Source organism: Colletotrichum scovillei (assembly GCF_011075155.1).
Source record: "Colletotrichum scovillei strain TJNH1 chromosome Unknown Contig00003, whole genome shotgun sequence".
Lineage (NCBI taxonomy): Eukaryota > Fungi > Ascomycota > Sordariomycetes > Glomerellales > Glomerellaceae > Colletotrichum > Colletotrichum scovillei.
In genome coordinates this window covers 374004-388386 of record NW_023336261.1, presented here as the reverse complement: position 1 = coordinate 388386, position 14383 = coordinate 374004, and the positions used below count along the sequence as shown (strand labels likewise).

The 14383-nt window shown below is 49.9% G+C and overlaps 5 protein-coding genes across 5 annotated transcripts; 3 read left to right on the top strand and 2 right to left on the bottom strand.

Annotated features, from left to right (window-relative positions):
* Positions 1-105: 105 nt before the first annotated feature.
* On the top strand, positions 106-2832 carry HER10_EVM0003462 (vacuolar calcium ion transporter; the record flags this gene model as incomplete). The annotated part of the gene is made up of 4 exons (XM_035473137.1): positions 106-300; positions 957-1393; positions 1519-1714; positions 1750-2832. 4 exons carry the CDS (start codon positions 106-108, stop codon positions 2830-2832), a joined length of 1911 nt encoding a protein of 636 aa, XP_035335837.1.
* Positions 2833-3183: 351 nt separating this feature from the next.
* On the bottom strand, positions 3184-6443 carry HER10_EVM0003814 (uncharacterized protein; the record flags this gene model as incomplete). The annotated part of the gene is made up of 5 exons (XM_035473478.1): positions 3184-3467; positions 3534-3667; positions 5569-5852; positions 5904-6153; positions 6214-6443. 5 exons carry the CDS (start codon positions 6441-6443, stop codon positions 3184-3186), a joined length of 1182 nt encoding a protein of 393 aa, XP_035335865.1.
* A 1276-nt stretch (positions 6444-7719) lies between these two features.
* Positions 7720-9060, top strand: HER10_EVM0007774 (uncharacterized protein; the record flags this gene model as incomplete). The annotated part of the gene is made up of 3 exons (XM_035477319.1): positions 7720-7860; positions 7947-8237; positions 8308-9060. The coding sequence occupies 3 exons, from the start codon at positions 7720-7722 to the stop codon at positions 9058-9060; spliced, it is 1185 nt and encodes a 394-aa protein (XP_035336247.1).
* Positions 9061-11750: 2690 nt separating this feature from the next.
* On the top strand, positions 11751-12742 carry HER10_EVM0003098 (alcohol dehydrogenase GroES-like domain-containing protein; the record flags this gene model as incomplete). Its single annotated transcript, XM_035472784.1, has 1 exon — positions 11751-12742. Exon 1 carries the CDS (start codon positions 11756-11758, stop codon positions 12740-12742), a length of 987 nt encoding a protein of 328 aa, XP_035335809.1. The 5' UTR covers positions 11751-11755.
* Positions 12743-12995: 253 nt separating this feature from the next.
* HER10_EVM0010556 (uncharacterized protein) lies at positions 12996-13927 on the bottom strand (the record flags this gene model as incomplete). The annotated part of the gene is made up of 2 exons (XM_035480012.1): positions 12996-13566; positions 13638-13927. 2 exons carry the CDS (start codon positions 13925-13927, stop codon positions 12996-12998), a joined length of 861 nt encoding a protein of 286 aa, XP_035336494.1.
* Positions 13928-14383: the final 456 nt, after the last annotated feature.

Here is a 14383-nt window from a genome sequence, read left to right as displayed (position 1 = left end):
CCTGACTTTTCGTTGTTTGTTCTTTTATACCAATTTCTCTTCATTTTCATCTCACGATCGATTCATTCAATGGCTGTTGGTTTAGCACTTGGGGCCTATCGCCTCATGGTGGGCAACCACTGCCAAAGGTATCCTGGGATGCTTACATTTCCCCCATTAGAACAGGCCTGTTCCGTAGCACTGTCAATACAAAATGCTACTTCACTCAACTTTTTAAAGCCTACACGTATCTGTGGGCAAGAGTTCGGTGCCGGTGCGGGATTTCTTGAAAAGGTGAGGACGACGCACAGTTTCTCCCGTGCTCCAAGTACGTAAGGGCTGACGCGGAATGGACCATGATATAACATGAAATGAAAAGTAGATTTACATCACAAGCCCAGGAGAACTGTCATTCTCATGGCCGTGGGATGTCTATGTACTTAGTACACGACTGTGAGAGATCCGGCCGCTGGAAACTTACTAGCTTGTCTTCATCTTACCGAGCTTGTAAGATATCCCGCAGAAGAATCCATCGCCGCATGGATGAGCAGATCTCTAGGGTCGTTTAGACACGCGGAGCCTGGGAATATCACTAGACTGAACTTGGTAAGCCATATGGGGAGGCATATGGAAGAGCTGGACTGTAGTCGCTCGCATACGTAGCTGGAGGCCTCCGTCAAAAATCGCTCTCATCAAACACGCCCCTCACGGGCCATGTGCCGCATCTCAAAATCCCTCATACGATGGCTTTTTGTACACAACAAACACACAAATAATTGGCTTTAGAAAGGACATGATGTTCAGATGTACGAGGAAAATTTTGAAAGGCAGCAACCGCTCTGGGCTGTATCTTGAGGCCGCTACAACACCCCGTCCACTCAGGTGCTAGTCTGCTCGCGTCGCTGCACTCCCCTCATTTCGAGACCGAAAGTAAGCATATGATAATACTTTCTTCATTGTGATCATTGCGGATATAGTTCGTCTCATGTTTATGCTTGGTTGGAAAAACGCCCTTGCACGCGGTGTACATGTACCCTCGGATGCCCGGAGGCAGCAGACATCTGACCTTTTCCGAAGCTGCCGGCTCTGAGGCTAGTCTCATCTCACGCGATCTTTCGCCCTTGGAACATAGAACTCTTCCACAACCTGCACAGTCACCGCAGGTCAAGAAAGCAATTCGAAAGAAAATGTTTTCATTGTGGCTCAATTGTCTTCTAATCTTCGTACCCATCGGCGTTTGGGCGTTTTGGTCTGATAAAGCTCCCCTGGTCATATTCATCACCAATGCACTAGCGGTTGTTCCACTGTCCTCTTTGCTCACTGGAGCTACTGAGATGATTGCATCTGATGCAGGCGATACGGTTGGAGCTTTGCTCAACATAACAATGGGAAACCTCGTGGAGCTGATTTTATTGTGAGTTATTCTAGCATGTGGACACAGTTCATTGACGAAACAATCACAATTCTGACAATTTCCCAGCATGTAAGCGCGCCATTTATCGACCCCATCAAGTCGTTCAATTGTACTGATGTCCGTAGCATCGCCCTTAAACACAATCAGATCCAAGTCGTTCAAGCGTCAATCCTTGGCTCAATGCTTGTCAACTTACTGCCAATTCTTGGCACCGCCCTATGTGTCTGTGGAGTAGCGGGACATGAGCCGATCTTGGATACTCCAGAGACTCAACTCCTGAGCTGCCTCCTATTTGTTTCCGTCTTTGTTCTTCTGATACCGGTGAGTGAGCGACAGCTACCTTCCATCTTATTGAGAACCATACTCATAAACACCAGGCCGCCTTCAGCCATACGTTTCAAGCGCGCGATGGCGCGAATGAAGCCATGTTGACAATGAGCAGAGCTTCATCCTTTGTGGTTCTATTTATCTACATGTTCTATTTCATACATGAACTCAGAGAGCAACACATCTCTGTGATTCGACACCCAGATGTGGCGGACCTAGAAGATGGCCGAGCGATAGTATCACCTGACTCTCCATCACCACCTCAGACCAGTCGTCGTTCGGGTACATCCAATGGCACCAACGAAGGCCACTGTGCTACTGATACCTCCGTCGAGCTCGAAAATATTGATTATTCCCCACGTTCCGCATCTTTACGCGAGGAAAGCGAAGAAGAGCGCGGAAGAGAAGAAAACAAGATCGAACAAAGAGACAGCCGCGAGAGCTCTTGTGATAGCCTAGAGTCGTTGAGCCGTCAGTCGCTTTGTTCTTCGACTGCGGATCCTACCCGCTTTGATAGTACCGGCGCTCATCGAAGGTCTTGCTCAGATAGGTTGCGCATCTTCCAGACCAGCCGTATGAAAGTCGTAACTCTTCGAGATCGAGAAAAGAGCTCCCGGAGATCCTTGGGACAAAAAGCGATTTCCGTCATCACCTTAATCATAAGCTCGGCCTTGATGTCGATGTGTACCGAGTTCCTCGTCGGAACGATTGATGACATAACTCATCAAGGCCATCTGTCAGAGTCTTTTATCGGCTTGATAATTCTGCCGGTCATTGGTAACGTGGCAGAGTATGTCACTGTCGTGACGATGGCGTCGAAACAGAAACTAGATCTCGCCATCGCGGTTGCAGCTGGGTCAGCCATACAGATTGCGCTTTGCGCAGCGCCCATAACTATCTTAGCAGGCTGGATCATGCACCGAGATGCAGCTTTTGATTTCAGCTTGTTTGAAGCGGCTGCCCTCTTGGGCGCAGCCGCACTTTCCACACGACTTCTGCTGAGCGATGGGCGGAGCAATCTGAAGATGCCGGGTATCAAAGGAACACTCATGTGTGCATGTTATGCATTAATCGGGTACGTATGGCAATGTTTGATCTATATCAAGTTCTAGAAAGGGCAATACTAACTCGAGATAGAGTTGGCTCATTTCTTTTACCGGATGTTGAGACATAGCGAAGTCATACATCGCAAGCACAGAGACAGCGAGGCACTGTAAAATCACATCTATATGGCCTCATACTATCGCTCAAGCAATGGGAAATTGCTTCACGACTGATGCTAGCCTTGCGAGCCAATTGAAAGCCCTTGGTCTATCTATGGGTTTCTTTGTGTCTTTTTATATTAAAAACTACTTTAAATACAGATCTATGAGGTAACAACTATCTAGTTGTTGACTTTCCATTCCTATTTGCAGAGTGTCTTGCCTTACATGGAAGTAGTAGGCAGAGTAAAGCAGAGTTCTTCACAAGTAGATGTAGCAGTAAGGGCCAGCAAGAGTGCTCATCGTGTCACGAATCTTGATAGGAGGACCGGCAGCGTATCCATACTCGAGAACTTCGTCAAGAGTTGTGTTGGCACTTGGAGGCGAGTTCAAAAATGTGTTAGTTCCCATGACGGCATCATCGGCGAACTGACGAGCGTTGGGTGACAGCATCTGCCACATCCACCAGACGCGATCAATCTGCGCATGATGCAGGTAGAAAGCGGGATCACCGGGCGATACGAAAAAGTCTCTTCCAGGGTCACCTCCAAGAGTCTGATGAACATTAGCTTCGTGTTGTGACGCGAATAATACAGAAGGAACGGAGCCACTCACGAAATGACCACCTCCGTGGATGCCCATGCCCATGGTACCCGACTCGGGATCTCCCTGCATCTCAACTTGGAACTTGCCTACGTTCTGAGGAACCAGGATGTTGTGCAGGATTGCGGAAGCGTTCGAGTACCTTCGGTTGATAGCCGTAGTCAAGTCGCGCTTCAGGCAGCGGGGGTTAAGTCAAACCCCCCACTTCCCGGCACCCCCCTGTTTCTGGCACCCACAAAAACGCGAAAATCCACCACAACGCAATGCCCACCCCCAACCTCCTTTTATCACAACATTTTCAATTCGAGTCCAAATGGGCTCATTTTTTGCACATACCTTCTTCTATATCTAATGCCTCAATATACCGAAGATCAGCTTCGTCAGGCTCTCGAGGACATCTCAAACGAGAGCCTCATTGGAGTATGGGATACCACGATCAACCCTCCAACTACGTCTCCAAGGTGGTCAGACTAGGAAAGTGGCTTTTGCTGACTGGCAGAGGCTGTCTCCTGACCAGGAGAGTAAGCTGGCACAATGGGTTCGCATTCAGGCTTCGCTGGGCCTCGCACCAACGCACCAACAGGTGAAGGAATTCGCAGAGCGAGTTCTGGCTGCTGCTGGATACCAAACCATTAGGAAAAGGCTGGATCTATGCCTTCGTGAGAAGGAACCCTATCATTAAGGTTCAGAGAAGTCGTTCCATCGATTCTAGACGCGTTAATGGGGCATCTACTGAGGTCATTAGGAACTGGTTTAAGTTCCTTGCTATCCCTGAGATCAAGGACATCAAACCAGCCAACAGATATAATATGGATGAGACTGGCATCCTCGAGGGTCAGGAGCTAATGGGTTAGTGCTGGGCATGGCTGAGACGACGTCTGTTCGCAAGAAACAACCTGGGTCGAGGGCATGGGTCTCTATCATTGAGTGTATCTCAGCCTTGGGTAGGGCACTTCGTCCTCTTATCATTTTCAAGGAAGACGGTCCAACAACAGTGGTTTCCATTACATCTGGTTCCATACGATGGGTGGGAGTTTACAGCAACAGATAATGGCTGGACTACAGACTTAACTGCCATTGAATGGTTAGAGAAGGTGTTTATCCCACAGACTATGCCCGAGGCTGAGGGCGAGGCTCGACTGTTGATTGTGGATGGGCATGGGAGTCATACGACGACAGACTTCATGTGGAATTGCTATATTAACAATATCCATTTACTGTTCTTACCACTCCTCTCATGTCCTCCAGCCACTTGACCAGTCTGTCTTCAGCCCTGTTAAGTCAGCCTATCGGAAGGAGCTCGGTTACTTGTCTCAATGGAACGACTCTACCATTATAGGTAAAGGAACTTCCTGGACTGTTACCAGAAGGCTCGACTTGCTGGTCTATCAGTCTCGAACATCAGAAGTGGTTGGAAGTGGACTGGTCTACACCCTGTAGCGATGGTTAAGCCCTGATGAACCCTATGGTATTACCTGAGCCTTCTGCTAAGCCCACCACACCCAAACCAACCAGTCGGGGCAAAAAGCGATGCCATAATGGTCAACAAACTACCCCTGTTGAGCCATGGATTCTGCTTCCTCTGCAGTGGTCTGGTCGACACCCAGGAAGCTGGCAGAGCTCAGCGGTCAACTGCACTTACACCCAACTCGACAATGATACCAGCACTCAACGGCTGCTGTTCAGGAAGGTGAAAAAGGCTTCACAGAGCAGGCCTGGCAACTGGCAGCTGCCCAGCAGCAGCTGGCTCACCTGAGGGCTCAAGTTACCAACGCTGCAGTTAGGAAGAGGACTGTTCAGATCGATCCCAACACGAAGTTTGCGAACATCAGGGATATCCATCGGGCTCAAATCGAAGCGGGTGAAAAGGAGGTTATTACGGCTGAATCCAGCGACTCTGAATGCCCTAGTGAGGCTGGCAGTTGTATTGTAGTGGGTGTGGTTGAGGATCAATAGTTAATAGTAATGAGGAGGTTGGGTTGTGATCCCATCGTTTTTGTGGGTGCCAGAAACAGGGGGGTGCCAGGAAGTGGGGGGTTTGACTTATAGGCAAAGAATCCGTCTGGGTTTGTTTCACTGCCTCCGCCCGGAAGAGAGAGAGCCAAAGGGCCAAGGTTCACAGACATATTCTTGAAAGGACCGGATGTAATGCAGCCACCTCCAGTTCCGGTTGGAAGGCGAGCGGCTTCCGATCCGTCAGGGTTGGTAAGGATGATGTCTTCCTGGTCAGGGATGAACTCTCCATTGCCAGACATTGATGTCTCGGTGCCATCAAAAATGGGAGAGCTATCGACACCATTTACGGCGGTCTTTGCCCAGTCCCAATACTGTCATGCTGATTAGCCGATGGCTATCATGAGTTTGTACAGGCAACTTACGGGCTGGGTGCCCTTGTAGCCACATTCTTCTCTAAGCGCCTCCTCGTACAACCAAGTGAAACGTCTGTGCCAGGACAGAAACGTGCCGGTGTAGTGGATGGTGAAAGTCTGGTTAATGTGTGTGGCAACGAAGTCATCGAACCGACTCTTAGCACCAGGAACAATGTCGGAAGGGGTCAGGGCAGGCTTTGACTGAAGGCATTGCACGGCTTTGATGTAGTCGAGCTTTTCTTGTCTTTGCAACGAACCCCTAGACTCATGTCAAATGCAGTTCAGATTACAAGACGAGCTTGAACAGGACAAAGCTTACCATTCTTTGCGGATTTTGATGTTTCCAAGAGAGCAGGAGCTTCCACGCTTCTGGATCTCTCCACTTTGGATCATCTCTTCCGACTTCTGGTATGCAGCCTGAGCGAGAGCCGTGAGCTGATCGACATTCTCGGCAGCAGCAGCGGCCCCGTCATCGGTCTGAGGGAGTGGGTTGCCGAGAACAGTGGAAGCCGCCTGAAGGGCGAAAACGCCAAGTGAGAGAATGTGCATGATGAGGTCGGCTGTGTGGGACAAGGAAACAAGGCCGCAAGAGCAAGTGTCACAGAGCTTGAGTACTTTCTGAGTGCGGGAGAGAACTTCTGCAGGAGAAGCGCCAGCCGTGTGGCAGATATATAACCCTTCCGCCGACCTACATCCGGTCAGAAGAGACTGAACATCAGTGACAAGATAAGGAGTCGACCAAGGCCCTGCCACTTCGTTGTTGGTGCTCTCTCCGTACGTGATATCCAGGGATCATATGGTGGATCATGTCGCGTAAAAAGATCCAATTTGCATCGCCACCAACGCGGCCCAAGTAAACACCTCCCAAATAAGAGTTCTGCGAAATATCTCTCAGTCGCGAGCAACATGTTGGTCCAAAATGCAATTAACCACTCTACAGGGGAGAAAACCCGTCGGCCGTTTGGCGAATCTTGGCTTGCAAGGCCGGAACAGCGGGAAAGACGGCGGATTACCCGACTTCATCATGCAGGTTGAAGCCGGGGTTGCAGAAACGGCCCACGGTCCGGGCCAGTTGGTGTGTTGGTTTTAAATTCCCATGTAAGACTCTTTACCTGATGTAGCGTTGAACCCGATGCTGTGCAGATTTATCCCTCGGCTCTAGCAACGAAGACTGAAGGCTTGCGCTGATCCCACAACAGGCGGAGAAGGGCCGTGGAGTCGAAAAGATTCTGACTTTATGCATATTCTAGTCCCAACAACCCACTCACAGCCAGGGGCACCGTCATACCATCCTGCAGAATTTCAAACCCCGGTTATTAATCCCAGCTCACAGCGTTTTCCTACATTTCGCCAAGTTGTAAAGCCACCAACCATCTGAAGAAAAGGGTGCGGCGCAGACGCTCCGATGCAGAAGTGACATGAGTGAAAGCCCGGGCGAAGGACTTTTTGTATTCGTACTTTCTATCGCAGAAACAGTCGATGCCATAGACCTGACTGAAAAGGCAACTGCTGCGAAGAGATGGGCCGATGAGGATTTGTGAACCCTTGCAGCTTCATTTCAAAGAGCCAGAGTCTGGATTCCAGTCTGAGGCTGGAGGCGGAATGCCAAGAAGGCACTGAGAGCCTGCTGTCAGCCTATTTTTGATATTTCGATGAACAGACTCGTGCCTTCTATCACTATATGGTGTGTGGCCGGAGCACGGAAGACGCGGCGCGCCTAGAGTGGCTGATTTTATCAACGCTCTCCTCTCCAAACCAAGCCGAATCTTTACATCTTTCTCAGTCATCTGATGCCAAATTTCAATTCATCATCTTTCATCAGAGAATGGAGTTCGTCTCGAACCCGGAGGAGAATGAGGGACCCACGGTGTTGGCCGCAACACTAACAGTCACTTCTGTGGCATTGATTGTCGTGGCAGCTCGCCTTTGGGTGCGCCTTGGCATGATTCACAGCTTCGGATTCGATGTAAGTTTGCAATTTTTGGGCTTACGTGATATCTCTTCCTATAGAAAGTAGGCATTAGCCCTGATATGCTGACAATGATCTCAAAGGACGGGTTCATGACATCCGCGATGGTCATCGCAATTGCTGGTCAAGGAGTCCTGATCGTGCAGGTCATTCACGGAGTTGGTCGCCACGTAGGGGACATTGACTTCGTCAAAGACTACCCGATAGCGATGCAAATGGCCTTCGTCTCTCAGCCCCTTTTCCTGGCTGCTATCTGTTTAGTCAAGCTTGCCGTTGGGTCGTCACTACATCGAATCGCCTCCAAAAAGCTTTACAAGAACCTCATCACTGGGGTCATGATCTTCATGACCGCTTACACGATTGCCTGTGTTTTCGTTAGTAACGATCGTGTACCTTCAGCGGACGGTCAAAGGTTCTATTGCTAACAAAACGTATTCGTCATAGACCATTATTTTCCAGTGCACTGATGTACGTGCATTCTGGGACTTCAACGTCAAGGCAGCCTGCTGGGATGTTGATACGATCAAGGGCCTCTCCTATGCAAATTCGTCGATAAATATCCTCACCGACCTTCTCTTTGGAATCGCTATTCCGGCGCCCATGCTTTGGGGGCTCAACGTCCCGCGAAGGGTTCGAATTTCTCTCATGATGGTCCTCGGTCTGGGGGTCTTTGCATGTGCAGCAGCTTGCGCTAAAGTCTACTACATCGTCACAAGTTATGGGAGGGCCTTCGATCCAACCTGGGACTCGCGAGATATTCAGATGTGGACCGTCATCGAGGCTAATGTCGGAATCATAGCTGGAAGTTTGCCAACTCTACGACCCCTCTTCAAGGACTTCCTGGGTAGCATCTACGGGAAGGGATCTAAGGCGCCCACAGCAGGAGCATACTACGGCCGTGGTACGCTGCGTAGCGGTAGTAACTGGCAGACTCTGTCAAACACCCAATGGCCAGTCAAGCCGGGCGAGGAGAGAGGCGAAAAGTTTCCCAGGAACCACATGGATAGAACAGGGAACGACTACGAGTTGGAGACATACGCCACTCGACCTGTGGGAACCACGACCGTCGCGGCTGGGACCGGGGGCGATGACAGTGATACGAGTGAGGACAAGGTCGAGCTGCGGGACAGCTTGACCGATGGGCGGGGTATCAAGAAGACCACTGTAACTACAGTCATGTACTCTAGCTCTCCATAAACAGCAATTTTATACATGGTGATCTGTCTCTTCTGATTATCATGCCAATGATTTGCATGTTGGCACAAATGTATATTTAGTTGCCTCTCTTGCCCTCGCTCATTACAGCAGGAGGATGTCCCGCAAAGCGTGCCTCTTGAGCTGTTGGAAATCTCGGCTCTTCAAACGCCATAATGTTCCTGACTGTAACCCCATGCCGGCTAATGGATACAAGAAGGATTCTTCACTTCGTTCGCTTCTGCATCTTTTTACCCATTCGGAAATGTGGTCCGAGACCAGGTAGTTTCATTGGTCGAGGGACAAATGCTGTGTGGCTTGGTAAGAAAACTGAAGAAGCATCACACCCGGTATAGAAATGCGCCAGTGTGGCGAGGCCGGAAGTAATCCTTGCGCGAAGGAAGTTGTTGTTCACGAAGTGTGTTGGATCAACCCTGCGGACCTTAAACCGCAGATGCGACCAATACCTAGAGGCTCGGATTACGTCCACTTTTCAGAGCCCTGGTTACTTTCTGGGTCCGAAATTCAAACGATGTTCCCTTATCGATACATGCTGGGAACTTTACAAGACGGAGATCCTTGATCATATGTGATCGCAATTTCTCTGGCGTTGTATCCGATCGTGATGGGCCTGACAGCCCGCAAGGACCACACCTAATCTCACCCCCCGCTCCGGCTGACTTAATGGAACTCAAGAATAATATCCACAGTTCTGCATGGTCTGACATGGTCGATGACTGCGCAAGTGTCGAGACTGAACGGTACAGAAAATCTTGCCTCCATGTAGCCATACGAAGCGACCATAAAAATTAAACTTTGGTCATGAATGAGAAGGTCTTTGGAGTAATCGGAAGACGAGATTCTAGTTCAACTCCATCACACAGTCAATCATTCACGAACCCACTTAGTCACCGACTCCTCCGTTATGGGTCATAGCTATCGTAGCATCTCGCTCGAAGCAATCGCTTTGTCGACCGACATCGGCTTTCTCTTCCATACGATTCTTTCGTTTCGATCTATTTATTCGGAGACGTTGTAGACCTTCACAGTTGGGCCCACTCTCATCACGATAGGATCTACCAAATACGGGCGAGCGCGAATATGCGAGATGTGAACTTCAGATGCTAAGACTGATACTAATGCTCCAAGGAGAAGTCTCGTGCGACCTGAGGCCTTCACGTAATAGTCGAAATATACTTCAAGAACTCAATTACTTGGCCCTAGCCTGATCCTTTGAACTTCTAAACTTTGAAGCTCTCACCAAGACACCGAAGCTCGCCAGTCAGACCCCGTGCAAGGAAGCTTCCTTCGTATCGTAGAATATCCAAACCGCACCAAGGATCAAATGCAGAGCGGCGTGGAAATGTAATCTGACCATGTCCAGCCCAGATTTCGCTAAATTTCCAGTCCATGATCGTAGGAATCAGCTCTTGGATCGCTTGTGATGTTCCCGCACACGGCTGTGGAATACTACGAAGATTGAGCCCCCATTTATCCGCAGCAGGCAAACTGGGAATGCGATGATCCGGGATGAATTCGCATTCGAAAAGACTTCGTCCTGCCGGCCTCTGCGCATTTGCCAAAACCAGCCGAGTACCATTTGCCGTCTGAATACCGGCCTTGCCAAAGACTTTGGGAAAGCCGTACTGTTCACGTCCTGCGAATATGGCTGCCTCGTTGTCGAGAATCAAGATGAGACTGTCCATGAACTTCTCATTCTTATAGGTCACCTCGACTAGGTGGACAAACTCCTTGTACGCCCCCACAGGGCTCATTCCGTAGTCGAGCACTGTGGTTGACATGAGAGGCTCATCCTCGAGCTCTAGCACGTTTGGGACCAGATGGCGAACTTGAGATGCGGCGACGCGGTAGGTAAAGCCCAGCATCATATCAACCGCGAAGCTGTATGGGTCTGGTGGTTTCGGGTATGGGGGTGAAAAAATGGGGACCGATTCCGCTTCGAAAGATAGCGTACCAAAAGGCAATTTTGCTGATCGTCAACTTTGATGGTGTGAGGTGATAGGTTTTGCTTTGCTGCAATGATTAATATCAAAGCCAGTGCGCAACGATAACATGAAGCTATTCTCGACTTTCTTTGTGTTCATACAAGTTTGCGCCTATTCATGTCTCTGATCGGTGTCCATGGCGTGTCCGAGAAGACCGCCTCGAACCCTTTAGGCCCTGCATGATGATGCTGTTCAGGATGCTTACTCGCTGGCAAGAGTCAGACTTTACGTTATCACCATAGACCGTAAGACGTTAAACTAGGTAAGTGGGCATCCCCCGGACCACTTTAATCAAGTGGGCATTGTCCGACATGCCTGTGCCTCGGTCGCGGCATCCGGATGGCCGCGAAAGGCCGTTGGCAACCACAGTCGCGCCGGCCGAGCTGTCGGTGTCAACTTCGGGACCCGATTCCGCTGGAGCACTATCGACTCCTCGCTGTAGGACGACAGCCGTTGGCTCAACCGTAGCGTAGATTTGGCTGTCGTCGCATCTGTTGTTGCATGATTTGTCACACGTGCCACCCTGGAGAGTATTAAGGTCACTCCGGCGGGATTCGGCCTGGTAAGATTCAAAATGCGGGGTGAATCCCCCGCCCTGTAAGCATAAAGTCTCGGCAAAAGTCGTCGTGAACTTCTATCCCCAGGTTTCAGGAGCGCCAACTTGAAAAAGCCTGGACGACAAGTCTTTCACAATGCAAGCCTTTCAATACGTGGAGAAAGGTGGCGGCCTACAACTTCGAAATCTACCAATTCCTCAGCCTGGCCCCGGCTGGGTTCAGCTACAAGTCAAAGCAGCCGGTTTGTGCCATTCAGACTGCCACATATTGAAGGGCATCGATGGGGTTGTTCAGCGGCCCATTACTCTCGGCCACGAAGTCTCTGGGATAATTACAGCACTCGGCCCCGACGTGAAAGAATTCCAAACCGGCGAACGTGTTACCGTGGGACTTTTCTCATATCCGATCAAGCTTCGGGACTGGACAATGGCTATTGGTCTTGGATTCGACGGTGGTTACGGAGAATTCGTGCTGGCACCTGTGGCAAGATTAGTCCGCATCCCGGATAGCCTCCCATTCTCTCAAGCTGCGGTGGCGACTGATGCGATGGCAACATCCTACCATGCTGTGGTAGTCGAAGCCGCTGCGAAACCTGGTATGACGATCGGCGTGATTGGTATCGGTGGCCTTGGGATGTCAGGTCTCGGCTTTGGAATCCTCAAAGGGGCCAAGGTGTACGGCATCGACATATCCGAGTCAAAGTTCAAAGAGGCAAAGAGACTGGGTGCTAGTGGGTGTTTCAGGAGCCTGGAAGATGCTCAGGATGTTGAGTTCGATGCCATCGTTGATTTCGCCGGCACAGGGGCAACGACGAAGCAGGCCATTGAAAGGGTGAGCGAAGGGGGCAAAGTCGTCGTCGTCGGACTGGCAGGTTCGGAGATCACAATCCCTAGTTATGCTTTGATTGGTCGTAGTGTTAGTCTGATTGGATCGTTTGGAGCGAGTGAACAGGACTTGAGAGATGTCTTCGACCTGTTGGCGAACAAGTCGATTGAGCCAGAGTTGACGGAGATTCCTTTTGCGGAGATTCCGGCCGGGCTTGATGCCTTAGATAGAGGCGAGACACAGGGAAGATTGTGGTCAGATCCGAGTAAGGCTAAGACTAGCTCAAGTAAACTGTAATAAGCAGTGAGACCACAGCTGAGTATTGTGGTAAAGATGCCTGGAGAATGAATGCAAAAAAACCCCCAATTTGTTTGCTCCTATGGTTCTTTTTCCATGCTCAGTGGTCTCTGTCAAACTATCAGAGGGGCTTCGTTAGAAGTAGCAAGACTAGCTAGTATACACATTCAATCAGTCCTTGTTAATTGACTCGGCTGCCTAGACCGAGATGATGCATGATGCGTGATCTTCCGCCTTCATGGCCACCACTCATTCATTCGTCCACGAAAACAAGACACTTGAGCTCGATGCTCGCTCGTTCCGCCTCGTTCAGGAATCTAGAATCCTCAAAAGAACTATGAAACACAGCCATCCTCGACTCAAAATTCTCCAATGATGCACTGTCCCATTGGAGAAAGAGGACAGGCTCATCTGGTTGCTGATGATCCAGAAACACCCAATCATGGTCCTCGCTGTAGGAAGCCGTATCTAGCCAGAAGTCTAGAGCGTCTTTGCCAAAGACCTTGAATTTTCCTTCAGGTCGTGAGAAGATCTGTGCATGTCGTTCCTGAGATCTAATGCTTTTGGGCACTAGAAAGGCAATTGGGTCGCGTTTGATCGTCTTCAGAGGCCTCCATACGTTGACCATGAGAACTCGACCCTTGGGAGGCACAGATTTCGGCGGCGGGTCCATCTTGGGAATAGTATCTCCCAGAAGTTCAAGGCCACTTTGAACAGTCAAGTCGCCGTGGATAGAGTAGACTGGCGTGGTGTCTTTCCTGACTCCGCTTGTATCAGAGTGTCGAATTCTTGAGACAGTAGTGAATATCCTCTTGGCGTTGAAACTGTTTTCAAACTTTATTAGCTATTCGCCTAATCACGAAAGTTTATTAACGTGCAAGGAGAAGTCATTTACTGTTTCTTGAGAAGCTCTTCAGTGTCTCGAAGTATCACCTCGCGAACCTCATCCTCGTCAGACCAGTCTTTGATATCAACCTCATGTCTCATGAACTGCAAGCCATCACTCGCGGTAGTGAACTGATCCATCTCAGAGCGAATGTTGCGAACAAAAACTTCGCACTCATCTCTGTAATTCTCTGCATCTGAATAAAGATTGGTTGGCGTGTTGAGGAACTCTGGTGTTGGCGGCGGCTTCCTGTACACAAGATGCGTCCCGACTCCTGGAAAATCGGAGGCTGAAGACATCTTTCAAGGCGATGAGATTAGCAGAAGTATCTTGCAGAAGGCGGACCTTGAATGCAGGACTCGTCATGGGAGATTGAAAGAGGAAGTCCTGCTTCTTATGTGACTGATAAAAACCACTTCCCCGGGGACTTCTTTCTGCAGCCATTCAATAATGAGCTATATTTAGCACCCTGCAATGATCATACGAATCCCGCGCTCAAAGCTGACTGATGCAGTGATACGCGATGGATGTTGCCGCTGACAATACTGGTAGTGGAGGACGGAGTTCAAGGTAGCATGAATGGAACGCTGCATGAAGTGCCTATGGGATTAAGTACGTGAGTGATTCGTCCTCACGAGCATAATCACCACATAAGTCTCAAGACTACCGGTAGGATCGCCTTCTAGTAGACCCAAAAGGAAGGCCAGCGAGGGGTGCCTCCCTCCAGCCAACCACGCCAAGAATTCACGCGAGTT